The sequence below is a fragment of the Anolis sagrei genome, chromosome 2 (genome assembly GCF_037176765.1).
Source record: "Anolis sagrei isolate rAnoSag1 chromosome 2, rAnoSag1.mat, whole genome shotgun sequence".
Taxonomy (NCBI): Eukaryota; Metazoa; Chordata; class Lepidosauria; order Squamata; family Dactyloidae; genus Anolis; species Anolis sagrei.
In genome coordinates this window covers 140,361,071-140,386,087 of record NC_090022.1, presented here as the reverse complement: position 1 = coordinate 140,386,087, position 25,017 = coordinate 140,361,071, and the positions used below count along the sequence as shown (strand labels likewise).

Here is a 25,017-nt window from a genome sequence, read left to right as displayed (position 1 = left end):
TCAACCTGTGGGTCCCCAGATGTTTTGGCCTTCAACTCCAGAAATACTAACAGCTAGTAAATTGGTTGGGATTTCTGGGAGTTGTAGGCCCAAAACACCTGTAGATGTACAGGTTGAGAACCACTGGCCTAGAAGCTGCCACCAAGAAGACCCTTCTTTTTGTTTCCATAAAGTATGTCTCTGAGAATGGAGGGACAGAAAGAAGGGTCTTTCCCAAAGGTTGAAGGGCCAGGTAGGAAACATGGGAGCTTAAATACCAATAACTGAAACACCAGTACTTATGTTGTACCCAAAAACAGATGAGTAGCCAATCTATAATCTATTAAGGGCTGTGTCTAATTAATGAACTCTGTTCAACAATCTGACTGTACCTTTTTGGACCAGCTGAACTTTTGAAAACGTTTTGAAGACAACTAAAGCAAGTTACAAATCTAGCAGTCAGTAACCTAGTTACACTGTCCAGTTCAACTGCCCCATCCACAGCTGAATCAGGAAAATATGCATAGTAGAATCCAATACTGAAGTCAATGGCTTCTGCTGGCTGGAGAACCTACAGAATCCCTTGCCCGACCCAAATGTATATGATCTTTCCCAGAGAAAAATAGGAAGAGAATTGGATTGCAAAGAAGCCAGAAGCGAAAGTAACCTGGCAGAAGAAGTGAACAAGGTGAACAGATGGTTGTGCAGAATGGTACAAATTTGACAGGGAAAAGTTCCAATGCAGTGAACTTTGCAGATGTTACATAAGGAAATTGTATGTAAGAAGTAGCACACTACTTTAAGTGTTGAATGTTGGGCAGACGTGGTTGTAAGTGGCCACCTTTACCCATTTCATCTGCAGTCATTCTGGAGCATTCTTGTAGTGTTCAGTGAAAATCTCCCCCTTATCCAGGAATGGGTAACTAAAGTGAGGCTACGTGACAATCTCATGTTAGATGGCAAGGTTTCGTTATCTCTTTCAGAGATTAGCAGTGTACTTTGTAAGCACTTGTAAGGGGTTCCAGCATCTTAGAAATATTGGGAGCATGTTTATCTACTGAAGATATCTCTCTAGAAATTGTCTAGCTCCTCCAGCTTGACTCTATGGTAACTTTTGGTGGAAATATTCATTTCAGTACGGTTGCTATTACCCATGGTTTCCTGTTTCCATGGAAAGTTCAGAATGTACCCCCATGGGTTTTTTTTTTTGGGGGGGGGGAGGATGTCTTGCTAGAATATAAAAATATGACAAAATGATTCTTCTGAAGCAAAGAGCAGAAGGAACTGTGGTCATCCTGGTTATTGATTCTACCAGTGTTTATAACTCACAACCTAAAAACTGCTATAGAGAACAAGCACAAGCATGGATTTGACATTCTCTAGGATCAATGCAGCAACTATTTCTACTTGGATTGTCGCTACTCTGTTTTCATGTCAGGAGCGACTTGAGAAACTGCAAGTTGCTTCTGGTATGAGAAAATTGGCCGTATGCGGAGATGTTGTCCAGGGGACGCCCAGATATGTTACCATCCTGTGGGAGGCTTCTCTCATGTCCCAGCATTGGAAGCTGGAGCTTGCAGATTTGGACCACTGACCTTCAGGTCAGCAGTTCAGCTGGCACAAGGGTTTAACCCATTGTGCCACCGCAGCTCATTATACTACTATATCTACTCTGGTGGAAGTCTGTTATACTCTCGAAATATACAGCAGCATCCTCAGGCTTTCATGAGTGGAAAGTGTGAGGTGCAGTTTATATTGGTTTCCTAATTTTGAACACTGCTTCACCTTAGCCCGTTCCTAAATTAGAGATCACTTTGTTAAGAGCAACATGATGTGTCATTAGTCCTTTGCTTTTGATGTCTCTCTTGAACTTTTTCTTCTCTTTTAATTTTCAGAAGGAGCCATTTGCTCCTGATTTCTCCAATATCCCAGTCATATTGTTCTTTATTAGTATTAACAACAACCTTATGAAACACCTAATGTAGATAATAATCTTTGTACTCTTGGCAAAAAAGCAAGACTATGTCCTTGCCCGCAATATATGTTTCTACAGATACAGGAAATAGCAATTCCTGGTGGTATCATTTTTCTGGAAGTTTGCACAGTTGGTGTTGAGGCAATTTTGTCACTAAGGTAAGCAGCAGATATCTTTTGCTATAAACTTTTTTTTATTGTTGCGGGGAGAAAGGTGGACTTAGTTTGGGGGAAATAAAGGCTCCTGGGCATTGCCAAGCCTCCTGAAAGTCTTCCATCTCCCTTCTGTTTTTCCTAGCAAAAGGTACTAAGCCAAACTGAATCTTGTTGCTGAATGTTGTTGAAGGAGTGATACTTCAGCAAAGTGGCAACGGTAATGATTCCTCTGTTAGTGCTTCGGATCCTGTGTCAGGCACTGTTTTGCTTCTGTTGCTGAGGAGGAGGCTGGTGTGCCTGGCAGCCTGTTCTCCTTTTATTTCTCCCTTTGCTGTTCTTTTCGCTGCTTGGATTGAATTTCAAGACTCTGCCTTGAGGAAAGTTGACTCCTTTCCCAGTTATGGATCAGATTCTGCACTACTTACCACAGCCAACACTGCTTTGGGCTCCTCTTTGCCCAGCATTGTCCTTCTGCGAAGCTTGTGTTCCTGCAGGGAGGGACATTGGGATCTGCATGGGGCAATGTTTACTCTGCAGATGAGTGTTCATGTGTAAACATTAACTCATTAGCAAAAAACCCTTTGCTGCAGAGAGCCAGCATTGGGTGTGTCGAGATAAAGAGGACGAGAGACAGAAAGTCACGAACCTCATATCTCTTGGCAAATTTCATCCTGGAGGGATTGTGAGATGTCTGGGAATTTTGGTTCACTTGATGGGAGGAAGAACAGTAATAGTGGGAGGAAAACCATAAGAAAGGAAACCTGCCTTGAAATGATGGATGAAGTGGCTCCAGGGCACATTCTTTGTTTCACATAGGACCTCATCACACTAGAGAATGAATCCACTTAAATCCATTTTCTGCATCCTGCAGCTTTCTGGGATTTGTAATTTAGGGAGGAGCCTTAAACAGCCTCAATAAACTACAAACCCCAGAATTCTGCAGGAGGCAGAAATTGTATTTAAAGTGGATTCATTCTCTAGTGTGATGAAGTGGAAAGTGATACTTGAGAGTGGATTTGGGAAAATTGCATGTTTTGATTATATATTGAGTGGTGACTGTTAGCTATGCAGCAAAATACAATAACATGTACAAAAGAGTGATTCTTCATGTTGTTCATTTGTTCAGTTGCTTCTGACTCTTTGTGACCTCATGGACCACCACGCCAGAGCTCCCTATCGACCGTCACCTCCCCCAGCTCCTTCAGAGTCAAGCCAATCACTTCAAGGATGCTATCCATCCATCATGCTCTTGGTCGGCCCCTCTTCCTTTTTCCTTCCATTTTCCCCAGCATAATTGTCTTCTCTAAGCTTTCTTGTCTTCTCAATTATGTGGCCAAAGTACTTCATCTTTGCCTCTACTATCTTTTCCTCCAGTGGGCTTTATTTCCTGAAGTGTGGACTGGTTGGATTCTTCATGCAATGCTTCAAAGTTTCACTGGCTTCTTTATCAGACAAACCGTTTAAAAGCATAAAGAAGAAGAAAAGTAATAACTGTAGGGACACAGGCCTGCCTTTTGTCTCAGATACAACTTCCATTATCTGTTTGGATGCTCTTGAGGGATTTTCATGTTGGCAGTATTTAGGAGGAAAATGAAAAAGAAAGTGTGGCCATATTATGCATTTTCTGTTCCTATTGTGTATATTTGTGTGAAAGTTGAGGCCACATTTAGTGGGACAAAATTATGGCTTTTAATGTGATAAGTCAAGGGTCACTCCATGGAGAGGGCAAAAGGCTAGTGCCATCTCTGGGCCACTCACCTCTGGCCACTTACCCCATTTTCCACTCAGAAGGTCATAAATGGAGCCGCAGCAGAAAGATCGGGGATAGTGATGGGGGTGGTGGTTATTTTAGGTTCTCCCAGGATGGCCTAAGCTCTCACTTTTTGCCACTCTACTCAGGGGAGAGATGGTTTTGTTTTTGCTAAAGAGTTACAGATAATCAGCAGATAAGTTGACCCATTTTGGGGACTGCTTTCTTTTTACTGAAATTTCAGGAATTATCTATAAGTATATACAGTATAATGAAATAGGAGGGGGTGGAATTAATGCTTCTTCACATTTCATTTTAAATTCTTATATTGTTAACAACTCAAACCCATAGTATTTATGATTATACTGTTTACATAAGGCCTTCTGTGCTGCTAGGTAGAAGTTGTTGTTCTTCTCAGTCGTATTTGGCCTAGGGGGGCTCAACGTGATCATACTTTATGGCTCTTTGTATTTCCTGAGCTGGTTACCACATGATACGAGAACTATTTTTTGTTTTCTAATGAGGCTCATAAGGAAAAACCTGTCCCACTCCCAGTCTTCAGTGTGGGCCAGTGTGTTCTAGTGACTGATCTCTGAGAACACAAAGTTTCCCTAGTACTAAAATATACACCGTGTCTCTCATCTTGTTTCCCTGCCTCCCTTTTCCGCTCTGCGATCAACTGGCAATTTCTGCTTTACAAGCAATAAAATGCAGAAATCACCTGAAATATGCACAAACGTATAGGGTTTAACAAGGGGAGGAAAGACACAGTATACATTTCAGGATGTAAGAGCATTTTCTCTGTGTCCATGCACTGGATATCTGTTCCTGCCTGTTTAGTGACTTTGATTTTAACTCTTCTTGTATCAGTTTGTTCTCATCTCCAAGTTTAGCATTAAAGGTAAAGGTTTCCCCTGACATTAAGTCTTTACTTCACTTCACTTCACTTTATTTCTTAATTAGTCGTTCTCCACCAAGGTGCTCCGAGCAACTTACAATCTAGTCTAGTTGTGTCTGAGGGTGGTGCTCATCTCCATTTCTAAGCCAAAGAGCCAGCGTTGCCCCTAGACGCCTCCAAGATCATGTGGCCAGCATGACTGCATGGAACGCTGTTACCTTCCTGCAGAAGCGGTACCTATAGATCTACACACATTTGCATGTATTCAAACTGCTAGGTTGGCAGAAACTGGGGCTAACAGCAGAAGCTCAGCCCGTTCTCTGGATTCGAACCGCTAACCTTTCGGTCAGCAAGTTCAGCAGCTCAGTGGTTTAACCTGCTACGCCACCAGGGGCCCCCAAGTTTGGCATTAGTGGCCTATGAATACAAACGACAACCAAGTGGTTTAATGGTTGGCAATGTCAAACAGTATGGGATCATGTTTTATGTGTTGTGCTCTAATGTCAGTGGGGATTATGTCTGAAACAATGCTGGATGTTGGTCTGAATGTATCTGGGGGATATATGCAGACCAAGAGGAGCCCATTTGGGGTTCAGCAACTTGAATAGTTTGTTTTAAGCTTTGAACTAAAATGGCAATGGATGCACTGCCTCACCTTCATGGAAACCACTGGTTGTACTAGGAACTGGGAAGCCTGAGTCTTGTTCCCAATGAGTAATGGCATTCCTTGGGTAATTTTCTCCCAGTCACTATCTTTTGGCTCAACATATCTCACAGTGTTGCCATAAAGATGGATTGTGGAGGGATGTTTGTTTGTATACGGTTTAAGCTTATTGGTCAGAGAGTGAGAAATACATTGTGTGTGTGTTTGGAGCAGCAGAATGGCATGTCAATATAGAAAAGAAAAGATTGGCATGCATGAAATTAAATATGATGGCATTCAAGATATTCCAGCCTATAATTTCTTTCCAGTTTAGGGCAAATTAGCCCTGTTTGTCTTTATGTCTGCCTGAATCACAAACAGCAGGAGTTTCTAGTTTGGGCATTAAAGGGGGCACATACAAGTGAGGAGTTGGACTAACTCCACCCTGCAGTCCTTTGCTCTACTCTTTTCTTCAGACCCCTCTTTATCTACTTGACTTGGCAACAGGGCAGATGAGGGTGAGTGCAGATGACTGCTTCAGGGAGGTCTAGTTTTGCCTAAATGACTTCAAAGCGACTTGGCGCTTCCTCTTGCCATTCTGCTATATGCCTATCCATGAGGATCTATGCCCTCGTGGGGTTTTCAGTGTCAAAGAACAGAAGGAGTGTTTGTCCCTCTGGTCATTCTCTCTTTCTGTGTCTGTGTGTGCAATTTCCTCCCAGATGGATTCAGTGGCTAGGTCACTTTCCCAAGCTACTAAAGCAGAAAAACCAGTTTCAGGATTTGCTATGAACAGGGTCTTGCTGCTGTCAGAGCTTTGCTTTTTGAAACTGAAGTTAAGACCTGGACAAGGTGACTGGCCTGCTTCATATAGGGCAGGCTGATGAAAAAGATGTTTAATGAGCAGGGTTGCATTTAAATTATAACTGGATGGGGTTATTCTACAAATCATCATCATCATCATCATCATCATCATCATCATCATCTTTATTTGTACCCTGCCACCTTCTCCCCAAAGGGACTCAGGGCGATTCATAGAAGCACTCCAAGTGACATATGCAGACAACAATACATAACTATAAATACAATGACATGAGTATAATAACAGTGCATAAAAATCCCATTAATAAAATTATAAAAAACTGAAAATTATAAAATTCCTAAAATGCAGTGAGATCTCCTGGCCAGCTATCTGTCATAACAATCAGTTGGAGTGCGGGCCAGTACTATCAATGATTCATCACATTGGCCATGGATTGTTGTTTATTCGTTCAGTCACTTCTGACACTTTGTGACCTCATGGACCATCCCACGCCAGAGCTTCCTGTCAGCCATCGCCACCCCCAGCTCCTTCAGAGTCAAGCCAGTCACTTCAAGGATACCATCCATCCATCTTGCCCTTGGTCGGCTCTCTTCCTTTTTCCTTCCACTTTCCCCAGCATTATTGTCTTCTCTAAGCTTTCCATGGATTACTCAGGATCAAAGGCCTGTCTGAAGAGCCATGTTTTGAGACTCACCTGGAAGACCTGGAGAGAAGGGGCTAATCTAATTTCTTTAGGGAGGGGAGCCACCACCGAGAAGGCCCTCTCTCTCGTCCCCACCAACCGAGCTTGAGACAGTGGTGGGACTGAGAGAAGGGCCTCCCCAGCAGATCTTGATGCCTGCACTGGTTCGTAGGAGATGCAGTCTCAAAGATAAGCGTATAAGGCTTTATAGGTAATCACCTACACTTCAAATTGGTCCCAGAAACCTATTGGGTGCCAGTGGAGCTGCTTTAAAAGGGGGGGTGGTATGCTCCCTAAAGCTCGCCCCAGATAGTAATCTGGCTTCCTCTCTTTGCACTAGCATGTGTAGGTTTTATAACTACTAATATCACTGCACACCCTCTAGGCTAGTTTCTTGAAGGTGAACAGGAGAGAATATTTATAACAGGAAGAAGCATACACATTTACTATGGAAGTATTCAGTATCACGTTGTCTACTCCTAATTTTATCACAAAAAACTGGGAAAACTTATTGACTCGAGTATAAGCCGAGAGTGGGAAATACAGCAGCTACTGGTAAATTTCAAAATAAAAATAGATACCAATAAAATTACATTAAGTGAGGCATCAGTATGTTAAATGTTTTTGAATATTTACATAAAACTGTAATTTAAGATAAGACTGTCCAACTCTGATTAAATAATAATAATAATACTTTATTTATACCCCGCTACCATCTCCCCAAGGGACTCGGTGCGGCTTACATGAGGCTGAGCTCACAATACATCACCATTATTCTAACCTTCTTCAATGCAAATGTGCTTACGTATCCTTCCAATAATAGGAGTAAAATAATCAATGTAATAAAAATAATATTATTAGAGTAAAATAATGGAAATATGGTAACAGTAATAATAGAGTAAAATAATCAATGCAATAATAATAGAACAAAATAATAATAATAAATAATAGAGTAAAATAATGTAAATGTAATAATAATAATAGTGTTAAATAATAAATGTAATAATAATAATAATAATAATAATAATAATAATGACAACAACAGAGTGAAATAATAAATAACCTTGACTGAGGGGGGCTTTTTCAGCCTAAAAAAGGGCTGGAAAAAGCTCAGCTTATACTCGAGTATATATGGTAAGTACACATCCACATCGTAAATTATACCAGAATAAAATAGATTTTCCAGATTATCCAGACACTAAGGTGGGAGTAGTTTTTTTTTGTTGTTGTTGCCATGATCAGGTTTCATAACGTTTAAACTAAGATTATTTCAAGCATCTTGCAAGGAATCTATCGTGAAACTTCTTAGGATTTTTCTTTAAGAGCTTGAGAGTGGGCAGTTGCTGTCATTTAGAGACAGTGGAATGAGGGGAATTTCAGAAGTCAAACTGTGGGGAGGGAGTTGGGGGGGAAGAGGAGTGTGTGGCGTAAAAATGAGTCCTTTTTTTGTCTTTCTTTTCCTTTCTAGCTACTGCTGCATTTCAAGATGGAGCCATCTCCATTTAATAGAAGGCAATGGACTTCCCATTCTCTGAGGATCACTGCCAAAGAGCTGTCCCTTGTCAACAAGAACAAGTCCTCTGCTCTTATGGAGAGGTTTTCAAAGTAAGTTCTGTTACTCCTTGACTGAACGAACTGTGTTTCTTTGGAGTATTGATGCAACTCCAAACTCCTGAGGGGGAAAAAACAGTTTCGCTTCACTTACAGAGCAGGATGTTGAGATTATCCCCTAATTTTTGAAGGCAATATAATGAGCCCTTAGTATCCACTTGGGTTTGGTTTCAGACTCTCCCCACTACGGATGGTTAGGTCCCATTATATACAATATGGAACCCCCGGTGGCGCAATGGGTTAAATCTGTGTGCCGGCAGGACTGCTGACTGAAAGGTTGGTGGTTTGAATCTGGCGAGCAGGGTGAGCTCTTGTCTGTCAGCTCCAGCTCCCCATGCGGGGACATGAGAGAAGCCTCCCACAGGATGGTAAAACATCCAGGCCTCCCCTGGACAACATCCTTGCAGACGGCCAATTTTCTCACACCAGAAGCGACTTGCAGTTTCTCAAGTCGCTCCTGACACAAAAAATATATATACAATGATATAATTAAGTCGTGTCCCTTATATAAAAGTTAAAGTTTGCCATGGGGATTTTCTGGGGGGGGGGGGGATGGATTTTAAAACCGTGGGTGGTTGAATCTGTTGATATGAAGGGCTGATTGTATTCATATTTATGTCCCAAACTTTTTGGTGCACTTTTCATGAATATATTTTATGCAAGCCGCTATTGTTCCCTCTTTATTCCATTGACTTTTAAAAAGTAGAGACAGTGGATGGGTTTTCTGCATTACTCTGAGCAGTAAATCTGTTCTTCTGTGGTTGTTTTCTCAATGTGTGCTTTGCTTATCAAAGGGGAAAGAGACCAGTTTTGGATAGAAGTGTCTTGCACAAATAATTGAAGAAGCACTTGTCATATTGCAGGAAATGAAAAATAAAAACCAATCTCATAGTTGCCCATTTCTCAATAGCATACCATGACATGTTGAAACACCTTCTTTCAGAAAGAATGAGAAATTTGACCAGTCCTGTTTGGAGACGGTGGTAACTCTTGGCAGCTAGGAATACTTTCCTGTCCCTGCCCTACTTTTTAAAAAACAAGTCTTTATTTGAAAGGTGTCTCCTTACATTTAAAGCTCTGTTCCTTTTTAGATAACACCTGGGAAGATCAATGAAGGAAAAAAACTTCCACAAAATAAAAATGTCAGGGGATAATGGTGTTAAAAGCCAACATAATTTTTACATGAAATAACACATCTGTTCAGATAAACCAGTATTGAGAATCTTACAGGGCTCCAATTTTTGTAGAAGTGAAACTCCCAGTGGCATCGGCCAGCATAGCCAACGAGAAGGGGATGCTGGGAGGTGCAGCTCAACAACTGCTAAAAGGCAACAGGTTTCCCAGCCTGAGACAAATTAATGGTCTAAAGATACCCATGCACAACTCAGCAACATTTTGATAGGAATATGATGTGGATACCATACTCCTGTCCATACTCCAGGAAATAATGACCAACTGCTCATTGGAGGGAAGGCTATTAGAGGCAGAGATGAAGTACTTTGGCCACATCATAAGAAGACAGGAACGCTTGGAGAAAACAATAATGCTGTGAAAAATGGAAGGATAACGGAAGAACGGCCGACCAAGGGCAAGATGGATGGACGATATCCTTGAAGTGACTGGATTGACCTTGAAGGAGCTGGGGGTGGCCACAGCTGACAGGGATCTCCGGCGTAGGCCAGTCCATGAGGTCACAAAGAGTCGAATGGGACTGAATGAATAAACAACAACAAAATGTGACTTGCTGTAAAACACTGACAAGCTTTGAATGGCAGCAGTGATCCAGTCTACAGAATCAGTTGTGGTTCGAAATGGAAACCATCCTGCTGCAAACAGGGTTTGTGCTTCCAATAAACTTTCCATTATTATGTAGGTTTTCCTAGAGCCAGAGCCCTCTCTTCAAATGAGTGTCCAGAGCTGCATTTCCTTTGCTCCACAAATGTAATGTCAGGTATTTCTCAAGGCTTTCCCTGTGTAGAGTTATACACCTGGCCACATTTCACATTTGCACAGCTTTGTTGTTTAATAGTAAAATGACCATTTTGACCAAATGGCATTATAACCACAAGTGCTTGTAGTTTGCAGATTCAAATGATCAACTCTTTACAGCACCTTTCTCTAATCTGTTGTCTTCCAGCTATGTTGGACAGTCGTTCCCATCACCCACAGAAGTAATTCCCAATTGTTGGGATAGTGGGATTTCCAACTCAACTCATGCACTGTGGGAAATTTGTTTTCACACCATAGTGTGAATGGGAAGGCCAAAGTGAACGTTAACTCAGGGTAATTGAGTGGGCAAAGGGGTTCTAGACTGAGAAATTCCAGAACTACCACTCTCTGTTGAATTATTTCCTGGTTAAAGGTGGGGCTTCTTATGGAAGTTCTGAAATATTTCCATTTAGTATTGTGGGAAAGAGAGCCAGCGTGGTGTCGTGGTTTGAATTGAACCCTGGGGACCAGGGTTCAATTTCCCACTCAACCATGAAAACCCACTGGGTGACCTTGGATGGATGATGCACTCTCGACCCAGAAAAAAAAATGTAGGTACTCCTCAGGGTTCCCAGGATTTGCAAAAAGACTCAAGAGGCACACAACAATGACAAAGTTGTGGGAAAAGACTGCAAGGAGCCATTCTGGTAACAGCCAGAATTGAGACAGAGAGACAGAGAGAGAAAGAGAATGGATTCAGTTTCACTGATAGTAGTGCTGACTTGAAACAATCAAGTTAAAAAGGGCAAAGTCTGCAGAGTACTTTTAGGGGGGGGAAAGCTACCCCTAAAAGAAACTTCTGATGTAATAATTAGGTTTCCAGTAGAGGGAGGCAAACAGAAGCTGGCATCATGAAAATAGGATGATTATTCTGTCTCCTGGGTCAGTGGATTCAACTGCACAAAGGCTGCCTGAGGGCTGAACTACTTAGTTTAAGGATCATATTTTGCCTCAGCAAGGCGGTATGTTGTCTCTGTACTGAGACTTGCCATTTTAAAGTGTGTTGTGTGGATTTTCACTTGGTCTATACAAATTTCCACCAAAGCTAAGTACAGTGTTTATATGTACTGTTGTGAAATAACTCAAACCACAGGTTTTTGCTAACATGTATTCATACAAGCCATACTATAAGCAAAGGCTTCTTGAAGTTTTTCCAGTCACGACCCCTTTCGGCCCCAGAAATTTTTACGTGACCCCTGGTATAAAGGTAAAGTAGAGTCTCACTTATCCAGTCTTTGCTCATCCAGCATTCTGTATTATCCAACACAGCCTGCCTCCCGCCCGGATCCACAGATGTTTCAATACATTGCGATGCTTTGGTGCTAAATTTGTAAATAAAGTAATTACCACATAATGTTACTGTGTATTGAACTGCTTTTTCCTTTCGATTTGTTGTAAAACATGATGTTTTGGTGCTTAATTTGTAAAATCATGACGTAATTGACGTTTAATAGGCTTTTTCTTAATCCCTCCTTATTATCCAACATTTTTGATTATCCAACGTTCTGCCGGCCTGTTTATTTTGGGTAATATGAAATGCATATGAAATGGGTATAAAAATAAATCAGCATTTGGAAGGCTTGCTAAATAGACTGATTTTCCTTTTTGTGGAGTACAGCAAAAGCAATTTCTGCAGAGTCCTGTGTAAACACTCCACGTTGCTGCTGACAGATTTGTGTAAATGGCTAGCGTTCAGAAATCTTTTACTGTTGCCAAATTTTTCATGACCCCAACATTAAGCTAAGAGGAACCCATTTGGGGTCAGTATTCACAGTTTAAGAAGCAGTGTCATAGACAATAGGGCACAATATAGACAATCATGCAACCCAGGGGCCATGTTTGATCCACAGGGATGTTTGTGCAGGATTCAAGCCCTCCTGCCAAGATAACTCTTTGCTTCTAGGGCAGTTGTTTTCAACCTATGGGTCCCGAGGTGTTTTAGCCTACAGCTCCCAGAAATCTTAGCCAGTTTACCAGCTGTTAGGATTTCTGGGAGTTGCAGGCCAAAACACCTGGGAACCCACAGGTTAAGAACCACTGCTGTAAGTGAATGTCAATTCTTTTTTCAAGTAAGGTATAAAAACCCCCTGTACCTTGTTTTTAGTGGTTTGTACTATGAGTCCGGGAGCAAAAATCAGTCCTGGAACTTGCCAATCCCTGCTTTAGACCGGTTTGTTAGTTTTCCCCTCTTCATCTGCTTTGCAATTGTTTTCTACTGATTTCTGAGGGCAGAGTGATTATGTAACAGGTGAAACGTCAGGAGAGAATGCTTCTGGAACATGGCCATACAGCCCGGAAAACTTATAGCAACCCAGAGTGATTACTTTTTGTCACTTTTAACATCATACTAAATTATAGTTAAGCAAACTATGGCTTGCTGTGATTTTTAAACCAAATCTCTGTATCAAAGCTCTTGTTCCTTTGCAGAAAGGAGAACTGGGGAACTTTGACCTGTTTTCATAGAACTAAGAAAACAAACATTGTGGTAACTAAGGGGAGGAGAGCAGCTTGCCACCCATTACTGTTTTCAGGGAATGCTTTCTCTGGATTCACTGCTCCAATAAGCAGAGGGAAATCAAAGTGAAAGGAACTGGCTATCATAACACTATGTAACACGATTTTTTGAGCCTATGTAATAAATGTCGTTTCCTAATTGGTTCTATCATAAATACATGGAAAAGGTTTATTAAACTGCAAAAACTTTGTTTTTGCAGGACATCCTACAGCACATATTGATATAATGTTTCAATGAATGTCTGAGAAGAGTCTCAACCAATTCAATACAGTTTGTGGCAGCCACAAAAACGAAGTTTCTAGAGTATAAAAACTAGTTTCAAAGTAAGTGCTGCACAATTAAACAGGAAATAACACTTTCAAGCCAGAAACAGATTTTTTTTCAAATTTTGTTACTTAGCGTAATTAGGTTTTCAACAACGTTTGCTAGTGTCAAAATGGCAATGCCTTCTCAAATGAGTCGCCATGAGTCGCCCTTGTGGGCTGAGAATGGCTGTTAATAAGTGCATCAAATAAATAAATAAATAATAAATAAATGACAGAAATTGGAACTGGCTGAATGTGGAAGAGTACTATATGGAGAATAGGAGGCGTGGTCCTCATCGTATTTCAAGCACTCCTTCAGAAATGTGTCTTAGAACTTTTGCAGAAAGGCTTTTCCTAGCCCTATCTTCATAAGCATTCCACAATGCTTATGTTCATTACGTAGCAGAGGTCCTATTTTTGTACTTAAAATGCACTGGAAATTTTTAATGTTGTTGAACGTATCAGTAGTGGATTTCCTCACCTTTTTATGAAGTACAGTAAATCCCAAATAATCCACAGTTCTCATGGAAAATAGAGACTTGGTAACTGCCTGGATGTGTTTATATAGAATGGTTGCCTGTAGGTTTAAACTAGGGCTGTGGGCAAACTAAGAGGGTCTGGGGATCAATATTCTGTGTGGGGAAACTTCTGTGCTGCCAGAGAAACTAACTAGTAATAGATATCTAGCTTCTGATTTGAAGAAAGATAACAGAGGCTTTGGGCTGATAAAACAGTGCAGAGAACATCTGCAACTTGGAGGTCCCCTAGATATATTTATTTATCTATCTACTTATTTATTTATTGGTGGCCGAAGGGATGCTGTAAAGTTCTTGTTTCGTAAGATTTAGTTGTAACAAGCTTCAAAGAGCAGCAGTCAGGACTGCAATGCTTTTTTGGAGTAGCTACTGTTCATCTGAAAGGGCCGAGTTTAGAGCAGTAGTTCCCAAACGTTGGTCCTCACGTTGTTTTGGACTTCAAGTCCTAGAAAGCCCAGTCGGCTTCTCACTGTTGGGAGTCGTGGGGGGTGAAGTCCAAAACACCTGGAGGACTAAAGGTTGGAAACCACTGGTTTAGAGGAAAACCTTACAGAAGTTGCATTTCTGACTAGCTATGCAGTGTTTTAGACTTTGAATAGTGTGTGGACATGTTCTCCTGGATTACAGTTCTTTGCATCCCTAGACAGCATTGCCACTACAGGGCTGGGAATTCTGGGAGGCTAAAGCACTAGTCTTAAACTCACTGGAGGTAAGGACAGCCCTTTGAGATGCTGTGTATAGATAACATGCATTAACAAAGTATTTTGTGGGACTCAGCAGAAAGAGCTGAGTTGCAGAATGAGATTCTTGTAGCCTAGGAGTTGAACGTATGAGTTTTAGACTGTAATTTCGTGCTAATCATTTGCAGCTCCACCATTAAGATATGATCACAGGGCCCTTCCAGAAAGGTCCTACATCCCATGATCTGATCCCAGGTTTTCTGCTTTACACTGGATTATATGTGTCCTCACTGCCAAATAATATGGGATAAACAGGAAACTTGGATCAGGTCCTGGGATATAGGGCCTCTCTGGAAGGGCCCACAGATTCGTATGTTTAGATGACCTGACGTCAGGAGAGAATGCTTCTGGAACATGGCCATACAGCCCGGAAACCTCAAAGCAACCCAGTGATTCTGGTCATGAAAGCCTTTGACAACACATCATTTGTTATTTGGGAGAAACTGAGGGTCCTGTGGGATCTTCTGCCACAGATGTCCAGATAACTTGGCTGACCTTTGTGTACTATGCATTTTAAGGGAAGGAGCATAGACACCATTGGTGTTCTAGCTCACATACTGCATCCATTGGAGTTAACCCAGCATGGTTTTCCTGATGCTTAGTGATACATTTTCCTTCTATATGGTAATCCCCTCCTTGCTTCACTGGTTTCCAAAATATAAAGAAACGTCTCAGTGGTTATGCCCACCATGGAGTTTTTTGCTCTTTGGGGTTCAATTGATGCTCTTGCTATGTTCCCAAACATTTGTATGCCAGCGGGCTTTTCTTGTACTAGGTAGGTAATTTCTCTTCTGATATCTCATCTTCTTCGCTGGAGTTGTCTCTGCTATAATGTTTTGATGAAGATACTACGTCATCTAATTGATGTTAATTGTTCTAATTAGTTTTAATTGAGTGGTGTGCAAGCTCAAGAAAGATGACAATATGAATCCTTTAAATGTGTTTCCTATTCGCTGCAGCTCAGCTCCTAAACAAGGCTGGCCCAAGGCAACTTTCTGCTTGAAGCAAAAAAACAAGTGGGTGCACACCCTGTCAAAATGGATCACACCAAGCCTGGCCAAATTACTTTGACACCTGAGGCAGAGAATCCTGTGCCTCTCCTTGGTATAAAAATGGTATAGGAATCAATTAACAATTTGTAAGCAGGTAGCCCTGCCCTTCGTTGTTCTAGAAGAGGATAAACAAGGTTTAGCCAGCAGAGATGCACAGCCAGATGTTCAGACGTGCTTCACCTGCTCCTAGATTTGCATTATTGAACTGAAATACATGCCCTGTCCCAATCTTTCAGGATTATTCTTTGTTGTTTTTATTCTACACTTCCATATAATCCAGATGATCAAGGCAGATAATCCACATGTTTTGATTTGAACTGCATTATGTGAGTCTACACTGCCATATAATCCAGTTCAAATATGGTAATTTGGATTTTATATGGCAATGTAGAACAGGCCTTTCTCCTTCTTCCAAGCCGATTCCTGGCAATCATATTCCTGGTAGATGATTCTCCTTTGAAACAGGGGGAGATCACTGACATGTAACAGACAAGAACCTCTTTTGCATTTTTTTTGTTTTGTTTTTATAGTACAGGGGTGTCAAACTCATTTTCATCTAGGGCCACATCCACCTTAAGAATAATTAAGTAACATGTGCAATGACAATGCGGAATGGCTATGGTTTACGATCATGGGATTTTAATGTTTATACTAGGATAATTTTATGCTTTGTCTGAATGTTTAAATTTTATGTATGTCTTATGTTTAATAGTTTTAATTGATTTTAAGTTTCATTGTTATATGTAGTAATTAGTTATTATGATTTCTTTGTGTACTGTATGTTGGCATTGAATTTCTGCCATTAAGTAATTTTAATAACTGTTTTTAAATTGTATTGTTTAATGGATGGGTTTTAATACAAATACAGTAGAGTCCCTCTTATCCAGCCTTTGCTCAGCCAACGCAGTCTGCCTCCTGCCCGGATCCACAGCTGTTTCAACACATTGCGATGTTTTGGTGCTAAATTCGTAAATACAGTAATTACTACTTAACGTTACTGTGTATTGAACTGCTTTTTCTGTCAGTTTATTGAAAAACATGATGTTTTGATGCTTAATTTGTAAAATCACAACATAATTTGACCTTTAATAGACTTTTCCTTAATCCTTCCTCATTATCCAACATTTTTGCTTATCCAACGTTCTGCTGGCCAGTTTATGTTGGATAAGCAAGACTCTACTGTATTATTGTATTATCAATGTTTTAACTTTATGTTTTATGTCTATTTTTTTGGTTTATGTTTTAATATGGTTAGGTTTTTAATTTATAGTTATATCTTATTGTCCACCTATAATGTTTTAGTTTTCACATGTATGATTGGCATTGAATTTTGCCATTATTATGTTGGAAACCTCTTTGAGTCCCCTCAGGGAGAGAAAAGTGGTATATAAATGCAATAAATAAATAAATAAATAAATAAAAGAAGCATGCAGCTTCTTCAGTGGAAAAAACATACCTCCAAAAAAGAAGCCCAAACAACCACTATCCCGCCATTATCTGAATAAGGAAATAAAATTTCCTTTCATACTCCCTCTTCCTTTTCCCCAAAACAATGGAAGTGTGTTGGATCTGCACTAAATTGCCTGTCAGTCATGGGTGGTACTCAAATAGAGCCTAAGATTTTCATGGTGCTAATTGCTTTAATCTGTCTTGAGAAACAACTGGGTTTTTTTTATGTTGGCTTCTGTTAGCCCAAGGGGAGATTGGAGTGGAGAAATCTTTGAATGAATTCTGAGATATTAAACAACCAGATATCACAAATGGGGCCCCATAAAATATTATTGACTCTCCCCTTCCCATTTGCTGCTCAGTAGGCTTATCACTCCTGGAAAAAAAATCTCTCTCACAGTTTTCTCTTCCTCTATATTTGGAGGGTGGGGGCTCTGACTTGCAGGAATGTGCACACCCCATGCATATTATATGTGAGACCAAAGGGAATTATGTGCTGATAACAATGTGCGAGGTCGTCTGTTAAAGTAAAATTAACTTCGTGTCTTATGGCATCTTGAAAGCAATTAGATGTATAGTGACATTATCTTTAGTTGGATTAAAATGTTAATCAGATCCAAGTAGTGCTTCCTCAGTTGGCTTACATTGTACCCCATCTCCCCAGCTGTTCATGTGCGTATGTGGATCTATCGAGCAACTGAGGATTACTCTGAGTGAATATGGACTGGCCCTTAGTCAGTGTAAATGCATGCCATAATTAATCTGTCTCTGTGGACCTTTATGCCATAATAATGGGTGCCATTGTGTGGAAGGCAATAAGTTTCCACTTTGTGTTCTATACATACTTTTTTTGAAATGCTTCTAGACTTTACATTGGAAAAAATGGAATTCAAATTAAAGCTTCTCTCTTATTTTTTCCACCCTGTTTCTTTCCCCTTTCTGTAAAGATATCAGAAGGCAGCAGAAGAAGGAGCTGCAGAGAAAAAAAGAAGTGTAAGTATTTAAAGATTTTGAATGGAATGAATAACAACGTGAATAGTACACCAACATCTCAGTTTCTCTGTCTTCCTTGGCAGCTGCTGTTACGTTTCTCCAAGAAATCTGTCTGGACTTTTTTTATTCAGCATTGGCTGGGAAATGTTTGCCTTTGTTTTAGTTTGGTTATTCACAAAGCCTGGAAATATATATATATAGAGAGAGAGAGGGAGAGAGGGAGGGAGGGAGGGAGGGAGGGAGGAACTACAATTCCCAGGCTCCTTAACAGGGAATTATTGGGATTGCAGTCCAAAAAGTTACCTTTTACAACTCAGTCTGGACCTTTTTCTGACCCACTTTCTCCTTTTTTCAGGGGTTGATTGAAGCATAAGAAAGTCAAGTGACTTCCCTGAAGTCATGCACTGACTCATTATTTCAGTTTCTCAGGCCCAAAATACTAGCTCATGTCCTTTATCCTAACCTCAAAACATGAATAGACTTCTCTGTGCTCTGAAGTAAAGGCAGCTGTTCAGATTTTGTGCCTTTTCTTTTCTCTTCTAAGCTTTGCAACTGAAACAGATGTAGTCTAGTTTTGCCTAATCTGGCCATTGAAAACTACCTTCTTATCCTCAGACAAGGACAGAAGTCCAGAATGGTCTGTTTTGAGGTGTTGAAAAGCCACCCAGGCATACTTGAAAACGCTAGAGCAGTGGTTCTTAACTTGTGGGTTCCCCGGTGTTTTGGCCTACAACTCCCAGAAATCCCAGCCAGTTAGGATTTCTGGAAGTTGAAGGCCAAAACATCTGGGGAGGTTGCACTCCTCCAACACAGCTGAATTTGTTGTGGTGCAAAGTCCTGTCTTTGCTTTTAAACAAGGTACTTTTCATAACTTTAGCAAACTGGACAGGACAGTTAGGGAGGTACAGAAATGGTCAGTGGATGCTATATTATATGCTATGTTGCACACCTTTTCTTCAAAGTATGCAGTGAGAAAAGGGGTTTTTGTGTGTGTCGATAGTGATTTGAGAAATTGCAAGTCGCTTCTTGTGTGAGAGAATTGGCCATCTGCAAGGACGTTGCCCAGGGGGCGTCCAGATGTTTGATGTTTGACCATCCTTGTGGAAGACTTCTCTCATGTACCTGCATGGGGAGCTGGAGCTGACAGAGGGAGATCATCCGCTCTTCCCGCATTCGAACCTGTTGGTCAGCAGTCCTAGTGGCACAAGCTTTTAACCCATTGCACCACTGAAGGCTCCTAGAAAAGGGGGTGGGTCTTAGTATCTGTTCATCTCAATTTTCTGTGTCCCTCTGTTTCCCAAAAATTAATACCAGAGCTATCCCAACATGCCTTTTGTGCATCTGGCCCAAAGTGCAACTTTTGTGCTGGGCTCTTGTCATCTGTTCTCCTCCAGCCCCGACATTTGACAAAGAGAATATATGAAACCGTGCACGCTACTGTTGATGTTCCTGATTCAGGTGTCCTTGCTGAACATCATCATAATCAAAGAAGTCTAAAAGCATGTTTTGTTTGCCCTGTGTAAGACAAACAATAACTTCACCATTGTTAGCTGCTGTTAAGTCAATTTCAACTTCTGATGACCCTCCTCTGAATGAGAAACCTCCACGTCATCCTCTCCTTGATAGCCCAGCTCAGCTCTTGCAGACTATGGAACTCCCAAGTTTTCTTATAGCTTAAACTGTCTTTCTGCTCTTAGTAGAAAAAGCATAGGAGAAAAGAAAATGGCTGCACGGTGACTTTTAAATGTTCGCAGCAGGAGCCTTCTGTCTAGAATCACTTCCCTGGGTGTGGTGCTCTTTTGAGGAGGTGAGAAAGGGAATGCCTTTAATAAGATATCTTGAAATAATACTAAATCGGTATTTCAATCTACCTGCCCTTGAGGGGACAGGTGGAGATTAGCATTCCTAACATTTGTCTTTGTAGTCCTCTTCACATCTCACTAGACTCTTAAGAGGTCTGTTTAGGAGTTGAGGCAAGAGCAAAGGCTTGAAACTGTCAGGACGGCCATACATAAAAGACAGAGGAAAAAGGAGAGAGCCAGAAGTTTTGGAGAAGAGTGGAAAATAACTACCTTTCCCAGACAAACATTCTAATCCAGCCATGTGCCAACTTTGATCCTCTCTCCAGGTGTTTTGGACTTCAACTCCTACAATTCCTAACAACCGGTGGGCTATTAGGAATTGTGGGAGTTGAAGTCCAAAACACCTGGAGGGCCCAAGTTTGCCCATGCCTGCTCTAACCACTAAGCCACACTGCCTGAATAAGCACTTCTTCAATAAGACACACTGTGGAAACTCACACATCCCTTGTTCTTTGTTCTTTTTCATTGCTTATTAATTAGATTTTCCTAATTTGTGTGACATGATGGTTTGAGTAGTGGGTTACTACTCTAGAAATCAAAGTTTGATTTCTTGCTCAGCTATGAAAACCCAGTGGGTGATCTTGGGCAAGTCACATACTTTTAGCCCTAGAAAATCCCCTGCACTGGGACAGTGGCGCAGCTGGCTGGGAGTCAGCTGCATTAAGATAACTACTGACTCGAAGCCAGCCAGGGTCGGAGTGAGCTTCCGGCCAATTTGTGTAGCTTGTTGTCAACCTTTGCAGCCCAAAAGACAGTTGCATCTGTCAAGTAGGAAAATTATGTACCACTTATGTGGGGAGACTAATTTAACTAATTGATGAGGCCATAAAAAATCTCTAGCAAGCATGCAGGAAACGAGGAAGTACTTCATCAGTGTCGCAGATGGATGGTGAAGCGACAGCTCCCCTGGTGGCCAGAAGAAGTTGGAATGTTAAATAGCCTCTGACTGTCTCTCTATATGTGTTGTGTGTCTATGGTATTGAATGTTTGCCTGTATATGTACATTGTAATCCACCCTGAGTCTCCTGCGGGGTGAGAAGGGCAGAATATAAATACTGTAAATAAATAAATGATAGGGTTGACGTAAGTTGAAAACAACTGGAAGGCAAGCAACTGTACACACAACAACTGGAACCCATCACAGAATGTATTTCTTGATTTATTTACCACACTTTTATCCTGCCCCTTTCTGCCTGAAGGCAACTCAGAGTGGCAAAAATTAGATACCAAACACACATAAATACATCATTTAAAACAGGTTAAATCACATAATAAAATTAATATACAACAATTAAAACTATAAAAACAATGACTTCCAGGTTTAAATCCATGTCCATTTGGATCGTTAAACCATTCCATATTTGTTCACAATACTGAGTTTATCTGGTTACAATGGGGTTCCAAAAGCTTGCTTGAAGAGCCAGGTTTTTACTCTTTTCCTAAAGGTCAGGAGGGAGGGGGCCGATCTAATATCCCCAGGAAGGGAGTTCCACAGCCGAGGGGCCACCACTGAGAAGGCCCCGTCCCTCATCCCTGCCAAGCGTGCCTGTGAGGCAACAGGATCGAGAGCAGGGCCTGCCCAGATGATCTTAAATTCCTGGAAAGTTCATAAGGGGAGATAGATAAGTTGTATAGGAATATCCAACTTGGATAGGAATAGTTCGGATAGGAATCATAGAATCCTTGAGTTGGGAGAGACCTTGTGGGCCATCCAATCCAACCCCCTGTCAAGAAGCAGGAAAATTGCATTCAAAGCACCCCTGGCAGATGGCCACCCAGCCTCTGCTTCAAAGCCTCCAAAGAAGGAGCCTCCACCACACTCCAGGACAGAGAGTTCCACTGATGAATATCTCTCACAGTTAGGAAGTTATTCCTCATGTTCAGGTATAATCTCCTTTCCTGTCATTTGAAGCCATTGTTCCCTGTTCTAGTCTCCAGGGCAGCAAAAAACAATCCTGCTCCCTCCTCCTCCTCCTCATGACTTTCCCTCACTGCTCCCAATCCTGCTCCCTCCTCCCTCCTCCTCATAACTTTCCCTCACATATTTATACATGGCTATTATGTCTCCTCTCAGCCTTCTCTCCTGCAGACTAAACATTCCCAGTCTTTAAGCCGATTGCCATAGGGATTGTTCTCCAGACCCTTGATCTTCTGGACACATTCCAGCTAAGAGTCAACATCTCCCTTCAATTGCGGTGCCCAGAATTGGACACAGTGTGATTCCAGGTGTGGTCTGACCAAGGCAGAATAGAGGAGTAGCATGGCTAAATAGGTGTCTAGTGTCTAGATCAAGACACTAGACACCTATTTATGCAGGGTAAAATCCCATTGGCTTTTTAGCTACCACATCACATTGTTGGCTCATGTTTAACTTGTTGTCCATGTTGTCCTAGATCTTTTTTACATGTAAACATGAGCCCGCAATCATGATGTGCTCACAAAGAGGACCTGTGAGAGCAGACACTAAATGTAGGGAGTTGAGAGGTTTTGCTGAGGAAGGATTCTGATAGTGGTCTGCTCTACTCCCTTTCATTCATGCACTTCTCCCCGGAGGCCTGGGGTTGGTGCCACTGAGCCAGAGCTTCTTGCAACATATCCTTACCCAGGCTTCTGCTTGTGTCTTGTCTGACTAACCAAGGATATTTGTGTACTGGGACTGATTGCTCTCTGGGGAAGATGACACTGCTTTAATTTGCAAAGCCTTGGGAAACCTTCTGTCCCCGCTTTTGATTGTTATCATTCTCAGCTTCTCTTGCAAGCTTTCCTTGGCCTGTGTTTGAGTCACTGGGTTTAAAAGGAAACAACTGGGTCTGACTCTACCCCAAAGTAAGATGCAGTAATAAAATTGGATGGTTGCTATGATAGTCACCAGGGATGGCAGCAGTTCCAATTTGTGTTACTATGAAACCCACAATCATCTAGACAGGCAGCACAGCTACTGGCTGTACTGGTGAGTGGCATGGGGTGGGGTGGGGTGGAGAATTCTGGGTAGTTAGAGTCAAAACCGGGGAGCTTCCACTGTCAACATATTATATAGAATTGTACCACTGTGTAGCAGCTTCTGCCAACCTTGTTGTTCATTCGTTCAGTCGTCTCCGACTCTTTGTGACCTCATGGACCAGCCCACGCCAGAGCTCCCTGTCGGCTGTTACCACCCCCAGCTCCCTCAAGGTCAGTCCAGTCACTTCAAGGATGCCATCCATCCATCTTGCCCTTGGTCGGCCCCTCTTCCTTTTGCCTTCCACTTTCCCCAGCATAATTGTCTTCTCTAGGCTGAAACATGCAAATGTGAGTAGATCAATAGATACCGTTCCGGCAGCAAGGTAACGGTGCTCCAAGCAGTCATGCTGACCACATGACCTTGGAGGCATCTACGGACAATTCTGGCTCTTCGGCTTAGAAATGGAGATGAGCACCACACCCCAGAGTCAGACACGACTGGGCTTCATGTCAGGGGAAAACCTTTACCTTTATTAGAGTCGAGAAAAAGAACTTTTGAGAGTTCGAAGGCTTTCATGGCTGGAATCATTGGGGCGTTGTGTGGTTTCTGGGCTGTATGGTTGTGTTCTGGCAGCATTTTCTCCTGACATTTCACCTGCATCTATGGCTGGCATCTTATAGGATGCTAGCCACAGATGCAGGCGAAATGTCAGGAGAAGATGCTGCTAGAACATGGCCGTACAGCCTGGAAACTACACAACACCCTAACCTTTTAAAGTTTCAGACTGGGAAAAGTTTTACACTTGAATGATGAACAGTGGGGAAGGCCATCTGTCTACAGAGGCAACAGGAAAAGGAATGCTGGCTCAATGCTTTGAGTGGGGCATCCGAGTGAGTACAGAGGAATCCATGCACAGGATGAGTCATGGTATGCCGTGTGAATATCAAGCCTCTATGTTACAGGGGATCACCAGAGTGTTTGAGGTAGCTTCACTACTGATGCTTTCCTCTTCCTACAGTTCTTTCCTCTTCCTTCCTTCCTTCCTTCCTTCCTTCCTTCCTTCTTCTCTCTCTCTTTCTCTCCCCTCCATGTTCCTTTTGTGTATGTGCATCCCACCTCAGGTCACCTTTCTTTATTTTTGTGTGCCTTCAAGTTGTTTCCAACTAAGGGTTTTCTTTGGCAAGATTTGTTCAGGAGGAGTTTGCCTTTGCCTCCCTTTTTTTCCTGTGTCAGGAGTGACTTGAGAAACTGCAAGTCACTTCTGGTGTGAGAGAATTGGCCATCTGCAAGGATGCCCAGGGGACGTCCAGATGTTTGATGTTTTACCATCGTTGTGGGAGGCTACTCTCATGTCCCTGCATGAGAAGCTGGAGCTGACAGAGGGGAGCTCAACCCACTTTCCCTAGATTCGAGGCCTGGATATTTTCGATGTTTCACCATCCTTATGGGATGCTTCTCTCATGTCCCCCGCATGGGGAGCTGGAGCTGACAGAGGGAGCTCAACCTGCTCTCCCCAGATTCAAACCACTGACCTGTCAGTTAGTAGTCCAGCGAGCACAAGGATTTAACCCATTGCTCCACCAGGGGCTCATACTGAAGCTGAGAGAGTGTGACTTGCCCAAGGTCACTCAATACTTTTCCATGGCTGAGGGAGGAATTGGGTCTTAGTCCAGTGCTCAAACCACTACATCCCTCTATTACTGTTGGATCAGATTCCTTTGCAAATCTGGGCTCAGGGTTGAAACTGAGCAAAGGAACTAATATTTCTTTAGCTTAGGTGGGATTTCCATTAATTTGCAAGGCAGTATTCAAAATGTGGCCAGAAGAGTAATAGGGTGAGAGACTTAAATCCTAATATAGCTACTAATCCCATTTAATACTCTAAAGCTTGACAGACCTGCTCCACTTTGCAGTTAGTCTCATGCTTGGTAGGATACCCAAGGGACAGATTGCGAAGATGCAGCGTTGGCAGGTATCCTATTTGAATCTCTTGAATGGCTTGTTTAGGAAAATTGTGGGGATGGGCTGTTGAATAAGTTGAAAAGCTTGTCCCTTGTCTGGGGCACGTTGCTCAAGGTGTGGCAGTTCTTTTGAATAGGAAAGTCCCTTTAAAACAAAG

At 41.9% G+C, this 25,017-nt stretch overlaps 1 protein-coding gene across 3 annotated transcripts in view; it reads left to right on the top strand.

Annotated features, from left to right (window-relative positions):
• The window catches only part of LIMA1 (LIM domain and actin binding 1), a 77,878-nt gene that overhangs the window by 9,629 nt on the left and 43,232 nt on the right, over positions 1 to 25,017 (top strand). For 2 of the 3 annotated variants that reach the window (XM_060764030.2, XM_060764025.2), the window contains exons 2-3: positions 8,374 to 8,510; positions 18,050 to 18,095. In XM_060764030.2, coding sequence (XP_060620013.2) covers positions 8,392 to 8,510; positions 18,050 to 18,095 — 165 coding nt within the window. In that variant the 5' untranslated portion in view covers positions 8,374 to 8,391. Of the gene's footprint in view, positions 1 to 8,373; positions 8,511 to 18,049; positions 18,096 to 24,794; positions 24,871 to 25,017 lie in introns of those variants that run through there. The other variant, XM_060764031.2, reaches the window with a different exon arrangement.